The 21,411-nt window shown below is 43.0% G+C and overlaps 7 protein-coding genes and 1 non-coding gene across 8 annotated transcripts; 4 read left to right on the top strand and 4 right to left on the bottom strand.

The window, feature by feature from the left end:
• Positions 1–206: 206 nt before the first annotated feature.
• Positions 207–2,579, top strand: SS1G_11249 (hypothetical protein; the record flags this gene model as incomplete). The annotated part of the gene is made up of 1 exon (XM_001587957.1): positions 207–2,579. The coding sequence occupies one exon, from the start codon at positions 207–209 to the stop codon at positions 2,577–2,579; it is 2,373 nt and encodes a 790-aa protein (XP_001588007.1).
• Positions 2,580–3,237: 658 nt separating this feature from the next.
• SS1G_11248 (hypothetical protein) lies at positions 3,238–4,758 on the bottom strand (the record flags this gene model as incomplete). The annotated part of the gene is made up of 1 exon (XM_001587956.1): positions 3,238–4,758. The coding sequence occupies one exon, from the start codon at positions 4,756–4,758 to the stop codon at positions 3,238–3,240; it is 1,521 nt and encodes a 506-aa protein (XP_001588006.1).
• A 255-nt stretch (positions 4,759–5,013) lies between these two features.
• Positions 5,014–5,113, bottom strand: SS1G_14709. Its single transcript has one exon. It is a non-coding gene; the product is annotated as a tRNA-Arg (tRNA).
• Positions 5,114–6,511: 1,398 nt separating this feature from the next.
• SS1G_11247 (hypothetical protein) lies at positions 6,512–8,281 on the top strand (the record flags this gene model as incomplete). The annotated part of the gene is made up of 3 exons (XM_001587955.1): positions 6,512–6,658; positions 6,731–7,224; positions 7,291–8,281. 3 exons carry the CDS (start codon positions 6,512–6,514, stop codon positions 8,279–8,281), a joined length of 1,632 nt encoding a protein of 543 aa, XP_001588005.1.
• A 748-nt stretch (positions 8,282–9,029) lies between these two features.
• SS1G_11246 (hypothetical protein) lies at positions 9,030–10,340 on the bottom strand (the record flags this gene model as incomplete). Its single annotated transcript, XM_001587954.1, has 2 exons — positions 9,030–9,817; positions 10,028–10,340. 2 exons carry the CDS (start codon positions 10,338–10,340, stop codon positions 9,030–9,032), a joined length of 1,101 nt encoding a protein of 366 aa, XP_001588004.1.
• A 263-nt stretch (positions 10,341–10,603) lies between these two features.
• On the top strand, positions 10,604–15,344 carry SS1G_11245 (hypothetical protein; the record flags this gene model as incomplete). The annotated part of the gene is made up of 8 exons (XM_001587953.1): positions 10,604–10,606; positions 10,668–10,924; positions 10,976–12,940; positions 13,347–13,470; positions 13,517–13,638; positions 13,696–14,408; positions 14,466–14,518; positions 14,667–15,344. The coding sequence occupies 8 exons, from the start codon at positions 10,604–10,606 to the stop codon at positions 15,342–15,344; spliced, it is 3,915 nt and encodes a 1,304-aa protein (XP_001588003.1).
• Positions 15,345–16,830: 1,486 nt separating this feature from the next.
• On the bottom strand, positions 16,831–16,995 carry SS1G_11244 (predicted protein; the record flags this gene model as incomplete). The annotated part of the gene is made up of 1 exon (XM_001587952.1): positions 16,831–16,995. The coding sequence occupies one exon, from the start codon at positions 16,993–16,995 to the stop codon at positions 16,831–16,833; it is 165 nt and encodes a 54-aa protein (XP_001588002.1).
• Positions 16,996–17,551: 556 nt separating this feature from the next.
• Positions 17,552–20,542, top strand: SS1G_11243 (hypothetical protein; the record flags this gene model as incomplete). The annotated part of the gene is made up of 1 exon (XM_001587951.1): positions 17,552–20,542. The coding sequence occupies one exon, from the start codon at positions 17,552–17,554 to the stop codon at positions 20,540–20,542; it is 2,991 nt and encodes a 996-aa protein (XP_001588001.1).
• Positions 20,543–21,411: the final 869 nt, after the last annotated feature.

Below are 21,411 nucleotides of genomic sequence, written 5' to 3'. Positions count from 1 at the left end.
TACCAAAGAAGATTTGGCAACTGTCGAGGAAATGCTCGAATGTTCAAACTAAAGTGGATAGTGTTGTTGCACGCGAGGTCATTCCCGAAGAAGATAGAATCAAGAAAGAGGACCTTGATGCTATTGAAATTTTACTTCACAATACAAAAGCCAAACTTGATGAAATTGATCCCGAACAAACTGCCAAGAAGGAGGATGTTGAGACTATGGGCGTGTTTGTTGTTGAGGCCCGAGACGGTATTACTTTATTGACTGAGCAACTCGAGGATGTTCCTAAGAAAGATGCCATTAATTCGATTGAAACTGCAGTGCGTGAGGTTTTGGTTGGTCTTGCAGAGATAAAAGAGCAGGTCAATACCGAGTTCAAAAGTCTTGACAAGGTTACCAAGACAGACGTTGAAGCTGTCGAATCTGTATGTCTCGATATCAAATCTGCTATTGAGCAAACGGTCGTCCCGGAATTTGCAGCTTTAGCCACAAAAGATGAGGTCAACGCGCTAGGTACCTTGGTCAAGGAAACCGCAGGCCGCATTGAAATACACGCAACCACGAATGCTAAAGCTTTCGAAGAGCGACAAGCGGAGACTGTTGGTGTTAGCGAGCGTGTCACAGAAGTCAAGTCTTTCCTCATAGAATTCAGGGACGCAGTTAAAGAAAAGCTTGATGAAGGCAAAACGAATGTCGAGTCTGTGCGCACATTCCTTGAAGGCCTAGGAGAAACTATCAATAAAAATGGAACCATCTCCGAAGATTTACAGACAATGTTCCATGCTATGACAGAAGAGTTCGAAAAGACTAATGCTGGTATGGTTGGATCTAAGCTCGAGACTGACGAAAAATTCCAACAAACCTGGGATAAACTTGATTCGCATTTCGAGGAGAAATTCAGTGAAATCATTACCAAGTATGATGAGCTCCAGAACTTCCTAGAAGAAAGAGCTACAGCTGGTGTGGAGAAAACTACAGAAGTTGAGGCTAATATCTTGAGCACAAAACAAGTGGCCGAGGATGTCAAACTTCTACTCGACACATTAATAATTGCTGTGGCAGAGTCTGCCGAAAAGATGGAGGAAGCTTCAAAAACAGTCTTTAACCGTGTGGACGAAACTTTCGTCAAAATCGAGGAAACACACGCCGATGCTAAGGCCGAGCACCAGCTTACACGTGAGCAAATATTGAAGACTTTGGGTGTTGTGGAAGGAGTTCAGGGAACTGTGACAGAGTATAATCCGCAGATTCTTGAATCGATCAAAGATGTTCTCAACATGGCCGTCCAACATTACGAACATTCTAAGACTTCAGCAGAGACGATCCAAAAGAAGATTGATGACATTCCTCCGCCACCTGAGATTCCACCTCCTGTCGAGTTTCCAAAATACGATGACACACCTGTTCATGAGAAGCTGGATAAGCTAGCTGATCACGTACAAGAAGCTGGAAAGTCAATAGCACAACTGGAAATGCTTGAGAAGTTACAAAAGCAAATGATGGCAACTGCTGCAGAAGTTTCTCAGTTTGTCTCCACTCAAACTCAAAGGATTGCAGACGACCATGAGAGTAAGGAACAGGCTGCTGCAGAAGCCGCCATTGCTCTCGAGAAACGCCTAGGTCAAAAGGAACAAGTTGAAGCGTCAATTGCTTCGCTTAAAGGGGAAGAAAGGGTTTTGAAAGATTATGTTGCGAAGCTTAAAACTGATAAAGAAGATTTGATCCATCAAAAGATGCGACTTGCCTCTGATGTCTCTAGTTTGGAGACAGCCTTGAGAATTCGCCGTGAAGAATTGCAGGAAATGGAAGAAAGAGCCGAAGGACTTGAAAGACGTATCCTTGAAGGAGTCATTGATCAGTCTCGGGCTCTTTTACTAGCAAAAGGTAACAGAAAAGTTGGACGAGATCCTATGAGCCGCAAGCGGGTTTCTACTCAACGCAATTCAACGGCTCATTCTGTCGCCTCAAGCGTCGCATCGAAAACTCCATCGATAACCCAAGAAGCCATCAATATCGCTATGAAAAATCGATCTCCGACTAAGGGACCTCTTGCCAGTCAAGCCCAGCGACGTATTCTTTCCTTAAGTCAAATCAACAACAATCTTCCCGCTGGCAACTTTAAACGCAGCCACAGTGTAAAACAATCAGGTGGTACGACGCCACGCAAAACCAGCTGGGGAGGAGCACCTAATAAGACTCGCAATTATGGGGAATTGAACAAGGAAAATTTGGCCTTGAAAGAATTTGAAGACGAAGATGAAGAAAATAAAGAACCGCTTGATCATGATAACGTGGAAAGGACCGGACACGAAAGTGATTCAAATACGATGAGGAGAAGTAGTCATGGGACTACTGTCATTACAGCTAATGGAGGTACGGATAGGGGTTCGGAATACGCGGAGAGTATAGATGGAAGTAGAGATGCCAACTCAGAGTCGGACTATGAAACGGAGACGGATTTGGGAACTAATAGTCATTTGGGAACGGAAAGTGAGTTGTCGAATAGTAGTGCGGGGCAGAGTAGTGCGGGGCAGAGTAGTGCGGGGCAGGAATACAATCCCGTGGTTTTGTACGAGGGAGAGGTCGCTTAATTTTCGATGAGATGAAGCGCCGATATCAATGTGGGAAGGAACAGTGTTGGATTAATAGGGGCAGGAAGGAGGTTTGTCTTGTTTTGATTGATCGAAGGTTTACTAAAATAAACGTCTAATTCTTGTATCTTTCTTGGTTTGCGTTGGGGGAAAGGGGTGGATATTTTTCTTCTTTTTTATTTTTTTTTGTTTTTGTTCTTTGCTAGGAAGCGAAGGGGAGTGGAAACGGGCTTGCGGCAGGACCTACTTATACCCATGCGGGTTTCTTGATGAAGTCCTAAAGTTTTTTTGATTGTACTTTTTTTTTATTTATTCATTTATGTTTCTTTTAATGAAATAGCGTTTTAGCGATTAGTAGTATATCTTATTTACATTTTTGTTGTTTGTGGTTCTTTTTTTTCATTATTTTTTCCAGAGATTCCCTTGGGAGGTAGGTATACACTAGGTAGTAAAGTAGTAGTAGTTAGTATTAGTACATTTTTCTCTTCTCAGCTCTTCTCTCGTGCTATCTCGTCTGGTATCAATCATTCATTGCATGTGAGTACTTAGGTAGATATGTGAATCTGTCCCGTGAAATATCCTAGGCGATAACCCGATCAAATCCCATATCCTAAATACCAGCCCATCACTCGCTATTCTCTAACTCCCTAATCTCTATCTACTCCTTCTTCAGAACCTTCCTCCCACCCATCCAAGGCCAGAGACATTCAGGAACCCTAACCTCCTTCCTCTCCTCATCCCAACCATTCTCCAAAATCGCAGCCACAACCCTCGGCACCGCAACAGCCGTTCCATTAACGGTCCATGGAAACGCAACCTTGCCTCCATTCGCAGCAATATCAACTTTGGTCGCCAATCTCCTACTCTGGTAATCACCACAGATACTCAAACTAGTAACTTCGCCCCATCCATCATCCCTCTCTCTACGCGAAGGAAAGAAAGCTTCGATGTCTAGTTTTCTCATGGCTGAGGCGCCTAGATCCGTAGATGGCATTTCGAGAATTCGACAGTGTAGGTTGAGGGAGGTGAGGATTTCGATTTGGAGGGAGAGCATTTCGTTGAAGATTTCGGTTGTGGATTCCAGGGTGGGGAGCGTCCAGGCGAACATTTCTACTTTTGTGAATTCGTGCACGCGATAGAGGCCTTTTGTGTCGATGCCGCGGGCTCCTGCTTCGGCGCGGTAACAGCGTGATGTTGCGATTGTTTTTAAGGGGAGTTGCGACTCGTGGATAGTACTATCGGCTTTCATTCCCGCTAGAGGAATTTCCGCGGTTCCTGCTAAGGAGTAGGTTGGTTTTCCGCTTTCGGTATCGGAAGGCGTCTGCGCAATGGAATAGATTTGTTGTTCGCCAGATTGGTCGCGCGGTTGGAATCCACAAGCGGATGCGATGTGCGAGTAAATCATTGTCGGGGGAGAGACTATAGACCATTTTTTGGAGAGGGCGAGTGAAAGAGAGTATTGGATTAGTGCTTGTTCGAGGAGCGCCGCGCCGTTGAGTAGATAATACCAGCCCCAGCCGGAGGTAGTGGCTGCGGAAGAGAAATCGAGAAGATTCAATTCACTGCCTATGTGTACGTGAGAACGCCATACTCGATCGGAGGAGGATGGGACAGGTTCCGGGTGCTCGTTAATGGTTCCTATTACTTTTGGTTCTGAACCACGCGGGGTGGAATCAGATGTAAGATTTGGGATAGCGGATGCGAGGGTATTGATTTCTGTCATCAGAGCAGTCTCCGAAGACTCGATTTGAGAGATTTTATCCTTCAGACTTCGTGCTTCGGCGATTATCTCTTCTTTAGAAAGTGCTCGTAAACTTTGCGCTTCTTCTGAATCATCATTTCGTAATGATTTCGGATTTGCCAATTGAAGCTTTAATTTATTATTCCTTTCCCGTAACGCTCTCCCATCGCGTTGATGTTCGTGCCATTTTTCAAATAAACTTATTATTTTGGCTGGATATGTAGACTGAAGCTTGTAATTCCTTTCTATACAGCTCTTTTCGTATAATTCGGGATGAGTTCGTATGTGTTTGATATCGATTGATTGTTTGGGCGCGATTGAGGGTTTAGGTATTTCGGAATGTAACCGTGGAGAGACATGATAGAGACGACGAGGAGGTGAGCGGGTGAGAGATTGGAATTGACATCGTAAACATGTGAAGCGTTTGCTGGTTGACATTTTGGATACTGAGGGAAAGAAGATGGTGGGATGATATTATTTTTTGGAAGCTTAGGTAGAGCTGGAACTATGGTCCGAGCTCATTATTTGACAAAACTAAAAATGCGGGGTTTTGTTCGGCGAAAGGATTTTCCATGTTCCCACACCAAGACTCCGCAACCAGCTAACTCCAAGTAAAAAAAGAAAGTGCAACAAAATGAAATTGTTCAAAAACTAATTCTGCGATCGGATTCAAACCAATCATACTCAGGGTAACTCCCTACGTAGGGCTCGAACCTACAGCCTCAAGATCGATTCATATATAGAAATTAATTCCACTTAGAAGTCTTGCGCGCTACCATTGCGCCAGCAGGGAAATCATAGAGATTTCTTATCAGGTTGATGGGGAAGCGGGCCTTATTTTCATTAATATCTTCTTACATTTAGCCTCGCCAATTTCACACCGCTTTTATTCCGCCTTTCCTAACTTAAATCTTGAACCGACGAACACCAAAACAAAAGCTTTAGAACATTGAGATTCTTCATAAGGCTTTAAGATTTCTAATGATTAGATATCCAACCATTGGCCCCAATTCGAAATATCACAGCGTGTTTTAAGTCCTAGTGGGATTTTGGTGTTTGGCATTTTCTCCAATCTAAAGCTTTTCTGCAAAAAGTTGAGGAAGAAACCCATAGTGTGGAATGTCTGTCAAAGGTTCTTAATGCTGTCCAAAAGACCATCAGCATCTGAAGAATCCGTACATGTTTGAAACAAGCCAAAAATCGAGACGTTTTCATTTTAACCATGTGCACTTCAATGTTCTGTACAACTCAAAAGAGTGAAAGTCTTTTCTTACTGCTAAACTTCAATCCGACTATCAGAAACCCTAATTCACAATAATTGATCATGAATTCCAATTTATGAGTGCTCTGGCTAATTTAACTGTTTTGTGAGAATGTTGTACCGATATATATCCAATAATTACAGCAAAATGACTTACCTAGGTTGCCTGGATAATATAGAATTCAACATCACTCCATCTGAGCATCTGCTCAATGATGGGCCTCGTTTTCTCTGTTTGATTCATAATTTGGACACATGATAGTAGTAGGATGTGGGTTTCATTATATTTGAGATAGAAGTAGTAGATATGCTCTACCTACGAGAACCTTCTCTTTTCAATTCTCCTGATGTTTCCTTTCTCGAAGATCCCTCGTGATAAGTTTACCATGCTTTGGAATTCGAAGTGAGAGTGACTAATTTTCTGTTAATTTCCTTCATCTGGCGGAACAAGCATAGGAGCCGGTTTTAGGGTTATGTGTCTCATATTTTATTTTGAATGCTAATGCAAGTGAAGGCTGTGCCGCATTTTATATTAATTCGATGCATATCACCTCAGTAATACATAACGCCAACAGTTGGTAAGTCCTCAACCTGTCAAGAGCAGTACATCCGCCGCATACAGATAATTACAAACCAATCAGACCAAACATCCGCTACCCAGCTTGTTTTTATTCATGCTTTATCAAGCTATTAATTGAACGTTACCACTAACATAGACCCAACAGTCACCAAAACAATGTAGTAAGTCAAATGGAGGCTCGCAAATTGTGGTTCTTATCCAGGACCAAGCACCAGGTAACTAGACTCTGGAAAGGAGGGAGATAGAGCAAACTCTGGGCTATTATATGGTGTCCTCGTACAGCACGCTCGATATCCATCTCCTCAAAAGTATCTTTCCAACCAAAATCCTGTACCAAGCCGTGTCAAAATATGTTTCAACTCGAGAGCATGAATGGATCATTTAGGACTCAGCTGCTTAGATTTGCCAGTGCCGTATTTGTCGTACTTATCACTACATTCTTGATAAAACTTTATCGAGCGCGAAGCTTCATTCGAGGACTTCAAAAGCAAGGTCTTGTACGTTTGAACTCCCATAGTTAATGAACCAAGTAGATCTTTACTCTGAATATTAGCTAACCAATCCAAAAGCCTATGCCCCCGCATCACTGGTTACTTGGACACATACCTCTCAGTGCAAGCATCATTGGCAACCTTCCTCCATACGCCCATGGCGTCTATATTGGAGACCAGATTCGGCAAAGATATCCTCATCTCGACAGCGCCTTTTACCTGGACAATTGGCCCCTCGCTGCCCCAATCCTCGTCGTACTCAAGCCGGATATGATGTATCAATTGACTCAAGCAAATCAAATACCAAAAGACAAAGGCATTCGTACTTTTCTGAAACCTTTGACCGGCGAGTCTGATTTAGTTACTTTGGAAGGCGATGCCTGGAAATATTGGAGAGCCATATTTAATCCTGGATTTAGTGCTAGTCATGTGTCAACTCTTGTTCCTGGAATGATTGAAGAAATTAAGATATTTAAAAGTCTGCTAAGAAAGTATGCTGAGAATGGCCAGATGATTTACCTTGAGGAGGCTAGTTTAAATCTCACAATAGATATTATTGGCAGAGTTGCAATGTAAGCTAACACTGCTTTCTTCCTGATAATTGACAAAATGCTAATGATCTTCACTAGGGATCATAGCTTCCACAGTCAAACAACCTACAACGACATGACAATAGCCTTACGAAGGCAACTACTGTGGTGCACAACAGGCATGAACATTGAGCTCTTGGAGTATATAAATATCTTCCGTCCATATGTTCACGCATACAACACATACAGAATGAACCGTTATCTTTCACGAGAACTTAACAAACGCTACCGAAGTATCAAAGGCAGCGAAATAAACAGAAAAGACAAGTCAGTTGTAGATCTAGCTTTGAAAGCGTATCTTGCAGAAAATCCTTCGGCAACCGGCATTGATAAAAGTTTCCAAGATTTCGCCATGGCGCAAATAAAATTATTCATTTTTGCCGGCCATGACACTACCTCTGCTGGTGCCATTTTCACCTATCATCTGCTCTCCCAACATCCGGAGATATTGGCGAAGGTTCGGGCTGAGCATACTGAGGTACTAGGGGCCAACATTGCGGATGCTGAGGCTGTCATTGCTTCTAAACCACAACTCTTGAATCAACTTACCTATACTATTGCTGTTATTAAGGAGAGTCTCCGTATATACCCTACAGTTGCCGCCCTCCGCGATGGCCAGCCAGACTTCCATTTAGTTGGAGACAATGGTCTTCGTTTACCAACCAACGGGACAATAGTCTGGGGCGATCACTATGCTGCGCATCACAATCCCGCACACTGGCCTCGACCCGAAGAATTTCTTCCAGAAAGATGGATTGTACCAGAAGGCCACGAGCTCTATCCTCCGAAAAATGGATGGCGCCCATTTGAGCGTGGTCCTCGAAATTGTATTGGTCAGGAAGTAGCCATGACGGAAATTAAACTTATGCTCGCGTTGACGATTCGAGAGTTTGATTTTAAGGATGCGTACGAGGAGTACGATGTCATGAAGGGCAATCCGAAAGGGCTGAATGTTAATGGGCAAAGAGCATATATGATGCGCCGAGGAGGAGGGCACCCAGCAGACTATTATCCTTGCAAAGTAGCTTCTGCAAGGTAGAGGAGTAATGTCTAGAGGAGGCAAACTGTGTTATGAATTATGGAGAATTCATCAATAATATCCTGTGATTCATACTGAACAATCTTGTATGCGAGAGTGATTCTAAAACGAGACATGACAGCTTAAACTCAAGGTAGATATCTGCAGATCGGAATCAACGTTTCAAAGAAAAACGCTCTAAACCCCACTAAGTTAAGAATAACGGAGAATGCGAATCTAGCACCGCCGTCATAACCTCAAATTTTCACTGGCATATACGAGCCGATTCGTGGCTTGGTTGTGGTGCATGTGTATGTCTTGGACAAACATTTCGAAACGAGTAATGTTTGGCAGGTGAGGAGCTTCTAGAAATTAATCCAAATTTCTATGGTCTTAATGGGCAACGGTCAATGGGAAAGGTGCCTTTGGACTCGAAAAAAAAGCTCCATCGAAGCCGTGCTAGCACTGGTGTATGGATTCCAACTCGCTGTGTACTATGTAGAGCTTCAAGCGTAAAACTAGCCAAATTTTTTTGACTTGAACAGGTAAAAAGCCTTTGGACTTTCGTTGCAAAAGAGCGATGTGTGTAGTAGGGCGTACCTGAGCGTGATGAGAAACGTAAGATTTTAAAAACATACTGGCTCATGCAGTCAGATTTACAATCCAACTCCGTACTGATGAACACCCTCAACACGACACAACTTGTATCATTCTATCGCATAGAGAAGGCAACAAACAGAGCATGAATTACATAATATGGATGAGAAATTTACTTTGAATTGGTGATAGGCAAACTCTTCTTCTTGAATCGGCCTTGCATCCAGCATCTATACATCTTTAGTTCCTTGGCTCTATTAACCAGTAACCTTCTATCCACGCCTAAATCAATTATATCGAAGCCACACTCTTGTTCTATCTCTGAGGCTTTGCCCTCAGCGTCTGACTCGGGAAGTTTTCCGGTCCAAATGTTGACCAACTCGTCTTTCTCGAAGAAATATACCCGAGTTCCATCTCCCCTGATGTAAAAGTTCTCTTCCAGATAACGACCTTTTTTGAAACGTACTTGAGCTAGATCACCGCGGCCGTAATCCCGAAATAGAACATCACCACCTGGTTTGAGGACTTTGAAGATATTTTGGACAGCCCGATTCCATTGGCTGGGGGAAAGTGCAGAGAAGATAAAGATCATGATCACAACATCGACACTACTTTCTTTCAATCCTGGGGGAAGATCATCGCCAGCAGCATCCCATACGTCTGCTTGTATATTCTTGGTGTCATATGCTTCGTTCGCACGTATCACTTCCACTGCTTTCTTGGAGAAATCGCAAGCATGGATTTTCAATTCAGGATTTTGATTATGTTTTAATATTGGATAAGCAGTGTTACCTGCGCCAGCACCAACTTCCAGAATGGTAACTGGTCCATAGTTTGACTCCGTCACTTGAGAAAGGATAGGAAATTCCTGTTGGAGCCATTTGCGGTCTTTGAAAAAATTGGCAGTGTTATTTTTATAGAAATTGTTCCACCATTTTGCGGGATCGGAGTTGAATCTATCTGAAACAAGTTGTTAGTGGTTGATAGAAACAAGCCATGAAAAAATTTCAAGAATTTGAACTACAGTCAGATAGGAGCGAAAGACATTGCTATATTTGTATCGTTCAAAGGCTAGTAACCTCAGATGAATTATGTTTATCGTCATAGTAGCACTGTACCAAAAGGATGACACAGTGTTTGTGGGGCAAGAGAGAAGCAGAAAAAACGTACTTTTGTCAAATTCCGACACAGGAGCTTCGCGTTGCTTTGCGTATTGTAGTTCTGCATACTCCTTGTAAGTATCATCAGTCTCGACATGGTCCCATGCATTGAACTCGAAGACGTTGTCTTGTTCACCCAGATATCGAGAACCAAACTGAAAGGGATCAGATCTTTTCATGTTGTTTTCTGGATTATGAGAACGATGGGGAAGTTCCGGGCGATCAGTAGCAACTGATGACTCAGGACCCTGGATGGTCAAGGAAGAGATATCCTCGACCGCAACAGTACCTTCGTTACTCGACGGAATGTCTTCCTTAGACATATTTAGCAATGAGAAACTTTTGGAATTAAGTTGTGGTATTGTTCGAATGCGAGGAAGAAACGAACGATCAGATAGAAAATTTATTTTATCGATGCGATCACTAGTGTATACGCTTGTAATATTACGGAAGGCGGTGATGTATTCTGCCAAAAGACTTTACCACTTTTAGCTATTTACTTCAGAGGCTTACAAAAAAAAAAGTTGAGCTCATTGATAAGGGAGGGGGCTCGACAAAATCGAATTGTACATGAGAGGTTTGAATAATGGTATGTATTCTTAGATGGCATGAACGTCAGTCCTGAAGAACAGGTTCTAATCATCATACAGGATTCAAAGTCTCGAATTGCGCAAGAAAAACTTGCAGGGCTTGAGAAAACCTCAGCGCCATTTGAGGAACAAATACGAGAAGCTGGAAAATTTGTTGATATCGATTTAGACAAGGTCGCAACCGCATTGGACTATCAAAAACACGAAGAGAAAGCATTCAAGCAGAAATGCGCGGCTGGCTCGTTTCATGGTAGGGAGGAATGGCTTTTGCGATGGCTTTTGAAGAAACTCCAGTCGCCAAAAGATAAAACTCCAAGGTATATCATAAGGTTTTGCATTGAGATCAGAAGCTAAGAATTGGCACTCAGGGTTACACCGTCATCGTGGCATCTTTTTCGTTTATTGTTAAATGCGATCCCGCTGGCGAATACTGCACGCATGCTTACCGATAAGAAGTTTATCGCAACCCTACAACAGACATTACAAGAAGCACAGGAGATCAGAGACGTCGACGAACCCTGTGTGGGAGCACATGATGATTCAATGTCAGGGTCCGACTCGAGAGAGACGTCCATCATCTCGAAGAAGCGCAAACGATCGGGAGAGCTGGTTACACACACGTATCATGGCCCAGCCAAGGGGCTGAGAGGCTTAGTTATGGCAATTCATAGTGCCATCCATAGTATTGTTCGGTCTACCAAAGTTTCTTTCTCGCAAAGTAAAACAGGCAATGGTAGAAGCACAGCATTCACCACGGAATACATGCGAGCGGTCGTGCGAACCACGCCTGAAGCGTCCGCAATGGTTCTAGGTTCTTGGATGTCCCTTTGCCAAACAATTCTAGGCCAAGAAGCTGGTCCAGCCATATCGTCTCACTTACTATCTCCATTTGTCGACATCTGGGACTACCGTGTGGTAGGAAGCGAAGATCTTATGCAATTTTCTCTTCATTGTTCGGAACCTTTGCTAGCATTGTTGAAAAGGACGAAGGCAAATACAGCCACAAGAGATTGGCAGACGACTTTGGAGAAAGTTATTGCTCGCAACATTATCATTCCCTCGAAAGCGAATGCTGGAGAGAAGCAAGATTCCACTCTATTGCAAAACTTAACGAGAGTACTAGTCTTGCAGGATGTTGCTAATGCTCCTATTCTTTTCGATGTTGCAACCCGGTCTTTGCAGCCCCATGGAGATCGCCGAAGACGGCCAGCAGACAATGCATGGCTTCAGATTGTATTTACCACATTAAAAGCTGCTATACCTCCAACTAAAACAAGGGCGCACAATCTTGCCATTCGCGAAATACTCCAGAACTGTATCCAACACGAAGTAGACCTTGGCCTCAGTGAACTACGAATTCTGGCGGCGGAGTATGTCATACCGGATGGAAACACAGATTGGAAGCTTTTGGAAACTTTGATGAAACTCGATGCAAATGTTTTCCTCATCCCCGATGACGAAAAAGATTTGTTGAACACTGTACTGGAGAGAATTACTAACATCTATTTCGACCAATCTTGGTCCGAGCAATCTCAACATATTGTATCTGAAATTGTCGTTCCTTTAATGCATGAGTTTGCAAAAGCTCGTGATTTATCCGGTTTCGTGCGCCACTGGTACACTCAGCTTGCCAAGTTTGAGCATAATCGAAAGGACGATGCAATGTTCACGGCAGATGCTTTTTGTGCTTGGGAGGATGAAGCATTACAGATTGAGCTTTCCAAGCTCCTTGAAAACTCATTGACTGTCCAACAAATAGTACAGCTAGTCGATTGGCTGGCTGTAGAGACTGCAAATGAGCCTGAAGCCGTGGTTACCGTTCTTGATGCCATTGCGAACTCAATTACAAGAGAGGATGTTGTAGATATCATTGGAACACGTCTATATCATGTGATTTTTGACAACGGAAATTTCAGCACAGTGGACGATAGATATAGCTGGCGAGCCTGGAGAGTCTTGACTAGATCCTTCCAATGGATGCAGCCTCCTCATTTGAATGAAATTACCGAGCTATGGGAGCAGCAAGCTAGCCCGTTCAGCATATTATCTTCCCAAACCTTCAGTCATAACGGATTATATAGTTTGGAAATCTTTAGATGTGCATGCTCAGCTTGGAATGCAGCTGAAAAAGGGTCGAAATTAGAAAGTCTTGCATCTCCAGTGGTTTTAAGTTGTCTTTCGCATCTGGGTCCTTCTGTTGATGCCTTGATTGACCGAAAAAGGGGAGACATTGAAGAATGGCCAGTTTATCTCAACGTCTTGTCACGAGGAGCCCAATGGACTGCATGGTCATTCTATAATTGCATATTTCAAGAATACCCCCGAGTCCTAGAGTAAGTATTTCTAAAAACTCCAATACATAAAAAGAATCTTGAATTAACGAATTATAGACTGGGCCTAAACCTACAAGACGATGTGTTTGCTTTGCTTCTAAAAAATGTTGTTTGGATAGCTTCCTTGTCCACAAACGCAGCAGTCGATCATGTATTGAATCATGGAGCATTCGCTGCTTTGTGGTTTGGAGTTTTGCGTCAAGATTGTGTACTCAATAACCCCAATGTCATAAGTAAGTCACTTCTTCACACCAGTAAATCAAGATTTTTGCCAACATATTCTAGGTCGTTTCATTGATATTCTCTTGGACTGCCAGACCCAAGAAAAAAATCCTCTTCTCGCTACTCCTACATGTAACCCTATAGTTGTTGAATCTCTAACAAAACTCCCACTCGAGGTTTTCAGCAGAAGGGATAGAGAGCGTATTATGCAAAGTTGGTCAATAGACGTATTGGCAAAATCCCCTAATTGTTATCCTGCTGTGCTAGCACTGAAACTGAAAATTATGCATCGCCCTACATTCTACAAGGTTAGTACAATTACCAGAACCGTCAACGCTGCTAACTCGGTAGTAGGGCATGAAATACAAAGATTTCGAAGAAGTCGAGAAATTAACTAAGAAAGTCGGGTTCGAGGAAATGCCTAAACGATTTGAAACTCTCTTTACCTCAAAAGAGCTTGTTAAGTTAACCTTGTCGTATGTACTATTTGCAGTATTATTCTTCTGATCGCTTACTGACTTCAATGAAATTAGCCATGTTACCAGTAACTTGGATCAGCCTCAAAATCGCACCTATATCTTAGACGCCATAAGTTATTTCCGTGATAAGCTCACCAAGCTTGCTAACGACGAGAAGAAATCTAAGGGCGAGAAGACTTTACCTTTTATCTCCACATCAAACTCGCTATTTAACGTTCTTATCGCCAAATCAAAACAGTTGCATGATCTAGCTATTATCAGCAATGAAGATTTCACAAAACTTTGCACATCCTTTAGGCAATTCCTGCTTGTTCATTTGCAACATCGACTAAAACATAAACCCAAGACGCACGAGCTTGGAAGCCACAGGGATGGTTCATTGTCGATCGTTGTCATTCTTCAAGCCCTTGAATCCCTGGACGTCGATTCATCATCACTTGAAGCTTTCGCCGCAGACGGCCAGGCATACATCACGAAGCTGAGTAAAGGTAATCCAGAAGTGGATTATGTACGCCAGCTTTTACCAGAATTCTTTGCTGCTCATGTATTGAGCAATGAAGATGGAACCCTCAATACTACTTTGGAAGCTTTTATTAATACTTCTGCTGGGAGAGCTGGCATAAAGAAAAAGATGGAAATATTGACTACTGGAATGGACAACACAGGAAAGTTACAGCTGGTGCAGCATTTAGTTGGCGAGGACTTGATTGGCCTTACCCAGCTTGAGAAATTGGTAGCTGTCAAATATGTTATTGGCGCCTGTGAGAGTATGTCTAATATGCGTTTACCTCTTGGTGATTAAAGCTGACGCATCATAGATATAGGTTACCAATCCACTGATGTAAACACAGCGCAAAGGCCACTGGATCTTTGTTTGGTATACGATTTATTATGCACCCAAATAACCAAGACTCGTTCATACCGAGTGTTTGCCTTATTGGAGGAAATTATGGAGATGATGCTAAAGACGAAGGCAAGATTCCATATTTGATGACCTTCAGAAAATGCAACTAACAAATTTGCAGCGTCGTGCACTCTCCCAATGGTCAGTTGATCGTACTCTTGCTATAATTGCCATAATATGCTCCAGCAAAGGACCTTCTCTACCTGTCTCTCAAGCCGGCAATATCTTCATCCGTCTCTGTACATTAATGAAAGCCGTTCTTACTAACCACCGATTCCGCCTCGAGGGACATCTCCATTGCGTTATACAAGTTCTACAACCTCTTCTTCGCTGCCTCTTTACGGCCCATTCACACACCTCTAAGAGACTACTTCAAGCATTTGCACCGGCTCCTTGGCTCCCACAATTCCAATCATCCGCGAATTCCACCTCATCAAATGCTCTATCACAAAGAGCCGCCGAGGCTTTCACACGTCTTCTCACCCTCATCTGTGATCCCACGCCTAATTCTATCTCCCATTCATCGATGAACAATCTTACATCTGCTGTGGCCAAGGCTAAAAAGATTGCTGGCCAACACATGCACATTATACTTGAAACCTACATAAAATTTAACCTCGAAATGACGATGAAGCCAGACGTCAGGGCTGCTATGACACCCGGATTGTATGCCATCTTTGGATGTACTGATATGGAAGGACGAAAGGCTGTGGTTGATGGGCTGGACTCAAGCGCGAGAGCAGTCTGGGGAACTTTGTATAGAGATTGGGCTCGATTTGGAAGATGGAAGGGTGCCTAAGTATGATACACAGCTGGGATTTCACGAGGAATAAGTTGGATCCAGTTGACATGTAGTAGAGTTCATATGTGACGAGGTGATAAATAATTAGATACCATGCTTGGATTAAAGCAATGCAACTGTTTGAAGATCCAAATATTCCAGATCCCTCTAATAATTTGCTTTTGCCTATGTCGCATAGGAACTCATTCATGACACACACCTCCAATTTTACAGCTATGTGGTGCCTTCATGGGCCAAAGAGCTTAGCATATCTCTGGCATACTGCTTCTGATACTAAGTTAGCCGGTTTCATGCAATGAAGAGGCTTATAATCAGCATACTATATAATTGGAAAACCATGATCTCACATTCCAATTATTGTGTATGCCCTCTGCCTGACATCCATACGCCACTCATCGCCCTGCCCAAGCTTCACCGCTCTCGCCCAAAAACATCTGCGCCTCCCTCCAACCGTACACCAACTACCTATTCACTCATTCATCAATCATTCACCACCGTAGCAAGCACCCATTATATATTCACACAGCCTCTTGCCTCTACCAAAACAAGCAAATACTCTTTCTGGGTCCCTCTGGCTCTCTTGGCAAGTCCCCGCTTCGCGATCTCTTCTAACATTCTATAGAAAAGAAAGATAAACCGGATAATGCTATGCGTGACATGGTGACGTCTTAACTCGATTGCTTCCTTCCCTCACCCTTTCCCTTCCTCCTTCTCTTGGCGCCCATTTAGTCCAACATGAATAAATAATAATATTTCAAAAGAGATGGATATAGGAAAACCAAAGGGGTTAAAAAAAATTAAGTACAATTTCATTACAGAGATACAGAGAGAAAGTACTTGATACAATTTTTATTTTTGGCCAGCCAAATTCTGGGCTTGGCATACGACTGAAGTAGGAGATGGAAGCAATAACAAGGTAAAATTGCTGAGGCTATAGTAAGTTTGCGGAGGGGAGCACTACTTTTAATTGATGAAAATAGCTTTTATTTTAAAATGCTTTGTGGGAGGGGTATTTCTGTTTAATATTTTCTCCCAAATTACTGATCCATATCGACTTTTTATGACACCTGAACTCATAGCACGAAAGGACAAGCAAATTACACGACCGATATCAAACTTTTAATGTAGGCAGTAAGGCATGATGCTAACATGGTTTAGCATTTTTGTCATGTCTTAACCTTGAAACTTATAGCTTCAACATGCTAGTTACCCTGATTTCCAGATGCCGACAAGGACACCTTGTGTGTACATGTTTGAATTCTGGACTGCGCGGATTGGAGGATGAATGGATGGGTATATCTCAAACAGCGATATGTCATGCAAATCTACCGTGGCACTGCAATGCGACTCAAGATTCCATCCTGGTTGCCTTCCTTTACCGGATAACATAGTCAATACGAGTCCTTTTCTTCCTCTCCATCTTGCATGACGTCTTTGAGCGCTCATGTGCTTCAATCTTGCGCATACGTACTACCACTGTCCCTTAAATCCCTTTGACCTTGACATCTTCGCCCTTAATAGCTCCCCTACTAACATTCTCTAATTCTGCCTCAAGATCCTTTATCTCTTTTCGTTTCTCCGCTTTCAATTCATCCTTTTCCAATTTTACCCAGCCCCAATAAGTCAATTGATAAATAAAAGTTGCCATTAAGAGGGTTTTTGCAATTGGGCGGGTGAAGGTTTGGTAGAAGGCGCGCTGGCGGGCATTAGCTATGATTCGTATGTAAAGAACTGAAGCGCATGACTAGAACAGATCATGTAGGAAAGACACTATGGGTACTTGCAGTAGGTGGAGGAGTTTCTGAGGATTCGAATCGTCGTTGTGATATGCGTGCGCCCCTCATCGCCAAGTGTTTAGAGCTCCTCCAGAGACTCATCGAAGTGCGGTTCATTTTGAACAACCCTTTTCCTTCCGTTCCACTTCAATTATTTGATTTTTGATTGTTGTTCATCCCATTCCGTCGCATGACACCAAATTTGTCCATTGAAGTGAGGTCAGAAATGCTATGTTGAAGGTTCGGGTAATCACCGGGCTGTCTAGTGTCCCACTTATTCAAGCTTCAAGCAATCACATAGCGCATTGTCGCGAGGCTGTGACCTTCATTATATTTCTTCAACAATTTATTATACCGGAAGCCGCCTACCGCAGTAATTTACTTGAACCTATTTCTTCTCACCTCTTACCCTCTTCTACATCAAATAATATGGCTTCCAAAAAATACGCGCTTCTTCCAATGGAAGAAGAGGAAATAGGTCCTGCGAAAGTTGTAGCAAAGAAGAAGGAGAAAAGGTCACATCGCGAGAGCTCCTCGCGGCGTGACAGACACCGAGAAAGGTCCCCTCGTCGCGAGAGATCTCCTCGTAAAGATACAGAGCAGCCTTCGAAGAATATCCGAAATAAGGCAAATGATGATTATGAGGATCGATGGGGCGATGAAGAATATGTTTCTGAAGAAGAACCAGAATTCCAAGAGCCTGCTTCCAAACGAGTCAAAACAAGCCACTCAGACGATGACATTTCGGATTCAGAAAAAGAACGAAGGAGAGATCAAGCAGAGAAAGATGCTTTTGCGCAGAGGCTGCTTTCGAAGAATTCCGACAAGTCGAAGAAAATCCTCGAGGATAGATCCGACCCTCTCATGGCACAGCGGAGAGCTTTGGCAGACGATGCTGCTGCAAGGAGTGCAGCAATGCCAGATATAAGGGAAAGGTCGAGGCAAGAGTACCTGAAGAAACGTGAGACGGAGCGGCTCGCTCTGCTGAGGAGACAGGTCGAGGATGAGACGAGGGAGCTGAACGACCCTTATTCTAATTTGTCGCAAAAGGAGAAGGCAGAGTTCGCTAAGAACAGAGAGATTCTTCGACTTGCCGATGAGAGACTGAGAATTGATGATCACTTAGATGGCTATGCTATGCCGGACGATTATATCACGGAGAAAGGGAAACTCAATCAGAAGAAGAAACAAGATGCATTATACAAACGCTACGTCGAGAAAGATGAATATGGCCAGGAGAAATTTGTTACCGAGCATGAGGAATGGGAAAGGCAACAGGAAAAGCTAGCCAGAAACCAAATTCAAAGTACCGAACGAGTCGACCAAGGCGAGTATGATTACATTTTAGACGAGGAACAAGGAATTAAGTGGATTATGGATTCAAAGCTACCCGGACAGGGTCTGGATAAGGAAGCAAGGTTCCTAGGTGAGCAATTGAAAGCTGCTGAGCAGAAGGCAAAGACCATCGAGGACACGAGGAAGAACCTCCCAATTTACGCTTATAAGGACGAATTTCTAGCTGCTCTAGACCAGTTCCAGACTATTATACTTGTCGGTGAGACAGGATCTGGAAAAACAACACAATTGCCGCAATATCTTCATGAAGCAGGGTATACTAAGGATGGCATGAAGATTGGAGTGACCCAACCAAGAAGAGTGGCTGCCATGTCTGTTGCGCAGCGTGTATCCGAGGAGATGGGATGCAAGCTTGGAAATGAAGTTGGTTACGCCATTCGTTTCGAAGATTGCACGAGCGACAAGACTCTTATCAAGTACATGACCGATGGACATCTTTTGAAAGAGGTCATGATAACACCTTCTCTGGATGAATACCAGGTAATTATGATTGATGAAGCTCACGAGCGGACTGTGCATACCGACATACTCCTAGCTCTACTCAAAGATCTTGCCAAAGAGAGGCCAGAAATCAAACTTTTGATCGCCTCGGCGACGATCAACGCACAAGCATTTTCGGATTTCTTCGACAGCGCTCCTATTTTCAATGTCAAAGGGCGTAGTTACCCAGTTGAGATTTATAACACCCCACAGCCAGAAGCAAATTACCTTGCTGCTGCTATTACCACCTTATTTCAGATACATACCTCTCAGCCGAGTGGCGATGTGCTGATATTTTTAACGGGTCAGGACGAGATTGAGGCGGCTGAAGAACGAATAAGTGATATTTCAAGAAAATTGGGCTCTAGAGTACCTGAGCTCGTTATTTGTCCTATTTACGCAAATCTTCCAACTGATCTACAAACCAAAATCTTCGAACCAACGCCCAAAGGTGCACGAAAAGTCGTCTTGGCAACCAATATTGCAGAGACTAGTTTAACCATTGATGGAATTGTATATGTTATCGACCCAGGATTCGTAAAGGAGAACATTTACAATCCGGCGACAGGAATGTCGAAGTTAGTTACAGTAGCATGTTCACGGGCATCTGCAAATCAGAGAAGTGGTCGTGCTGGTCGTGTAGGACCTGGAAAGTGCTTCCGTTTGTACACAAAATGGGCGTTCATGAACGAAATGGAAGAAAGTACCACTCCTGAAATTCAGCGAACGAATTTGAATGGCACAGTATTGCTACTTAAGTCACTTGGGATCAATGATCTTTTGACCTTTGACTTCATGGACCCTCCACCCACAGAGACCTTAATTGGTGCTCTTAATCAGCTATATGCTTTGTCTGCTTTGAACAACCGTGGAGAGCTTACCAAAATTGGTAGGCAAATGGCTGAATTCCCAACTGATCCTCAGGTTGCGAAGTCTATCATTGCTTCGGACCAACTGGCCTGCTCCGACGAAGTGTTGAGCATAATGGCAATGTTAGGTGAAAGCTCGGCACTATTCTTCCGGCCGAAAGGGGAACAGAGAGTGCACGCGGATAGTGCGCGAGCCCGCTTTACAGTAAAGGAAGGAGGTGATCACCTCACCTACCTCAATATCTGGAATCAGTGGGTGGATAATGATTTCAGCACTGTCTGGGCGAAGGAAAATTTCCTTCAACAGCGATCTCTCACCAGAGCGAGAGATGTTCGAGACCAGCTTGCAAAGCTTTGTGAACGTGTGGAGGTTACAATTGCCAGCTGCGGAGCATCAAATATCGAGCCAATCCAAAAAGCGATTACGGCAGGGTTCTTTGCCAATGCGGCACGATTACAACGAGACGGTGACAGTTATCGCACAGTCAAGAGAAACACCACCGTGTACATACATCCTTCATCAGTATTGATGGCAAATGATCCCCCTGTTAAACTGGTGGTGTATCATGAACTGGTGCAAACTACAAAGGAGTATATGCGCAGTTGCATTCCTATCAAGGCAAATTGGCTGCATGAGCTCGCACCACATTATCACAAGAAGAAAGAGATAGAGGAGATGGGGGAGAAGAAGTTGTCAAATCGAAGTAGGATATAATAATACATAGCACATAGCATGTTGAGTCTAGCCACGTCTTCCATTTTCATTCATGAGATTTAGCGGCACGTAGAACTCGATTTTTTGACTTGTTATTTTGTATCGGTGCATCCGTCTTTATGAGGCAAGACTTTGCTGGAGGCTCGCCGTGATATCGTTGAGGTCATTCAGATCTGCGCCTCGAAGAATAGATATGGCATTAGTTAGCTAAAATGATAGTCCACTAAAATATACATTTACCATTACCTTCCCATGAATCTGTTATATTCATATATGATCATAAAGTCAAAGAAAGTTGAAAATATAAAGAAATCTTGCATCCCATATCCCCTAATCATCTGAAGTTCTCAGCGGAACATAGTATAATATGATTTAATTTAGTTATGTTTACCTGGACCTCGGATTTTCGGCCTTTGGTGAAGGAGTGATATTAATCTATGGGTGCGTTCGATTAATAGTGAATATTCAACCATAGATGTAATTTCGTGTTTGTAACCCCGCACCAAAGTTGTTCTTCCTTTAAAAACTTCTTCCATCAAGTACCTCATTCAAAGACACCTTTTCACAGACTTACAAAACCTCTTAATCAGGAACTTATTACACTTGGTTGATAAACAATCTCAGAATACAATCCGAGCTGGACAGGATTGACCCTATTTTCCATTTACTTTTATTTTGCGATACTTTTCTATCATTTAGATATCACCACAGTTGGCTTCTAGTCAATAAATTGGAAAAAAAAAAAAAAAAAAAAAAAAAAAAAAAAAAAAAAAAAATCGAGGAACTTGACTTCAAGCTTTCAAAGGGAAGTATTCACTAAGTTTTCAAAGATCACACCTTGCCATATTCCTCGACTCATCTTTCAAATC

This window comes from Sclerotinia sclerotiorum, genomic scaffold (genome assembly GCF_000146945.2).
Source record: "Sclerotinia sclerotiorum 1980 UF-70 scaffold_17 genomic scaffold, whole genome shotgun sequence".
Lineage (NCBI taxonomy): Eukaryota > Fungi > Ascomycota > Leotiomycetes > Helotiales > Sclerotiniaceae > Sclerotinia > Sclerotinia sclerotiorum.
This window is presented reverse-complemented; position numbering and strand designations above follow the sequence as displayed.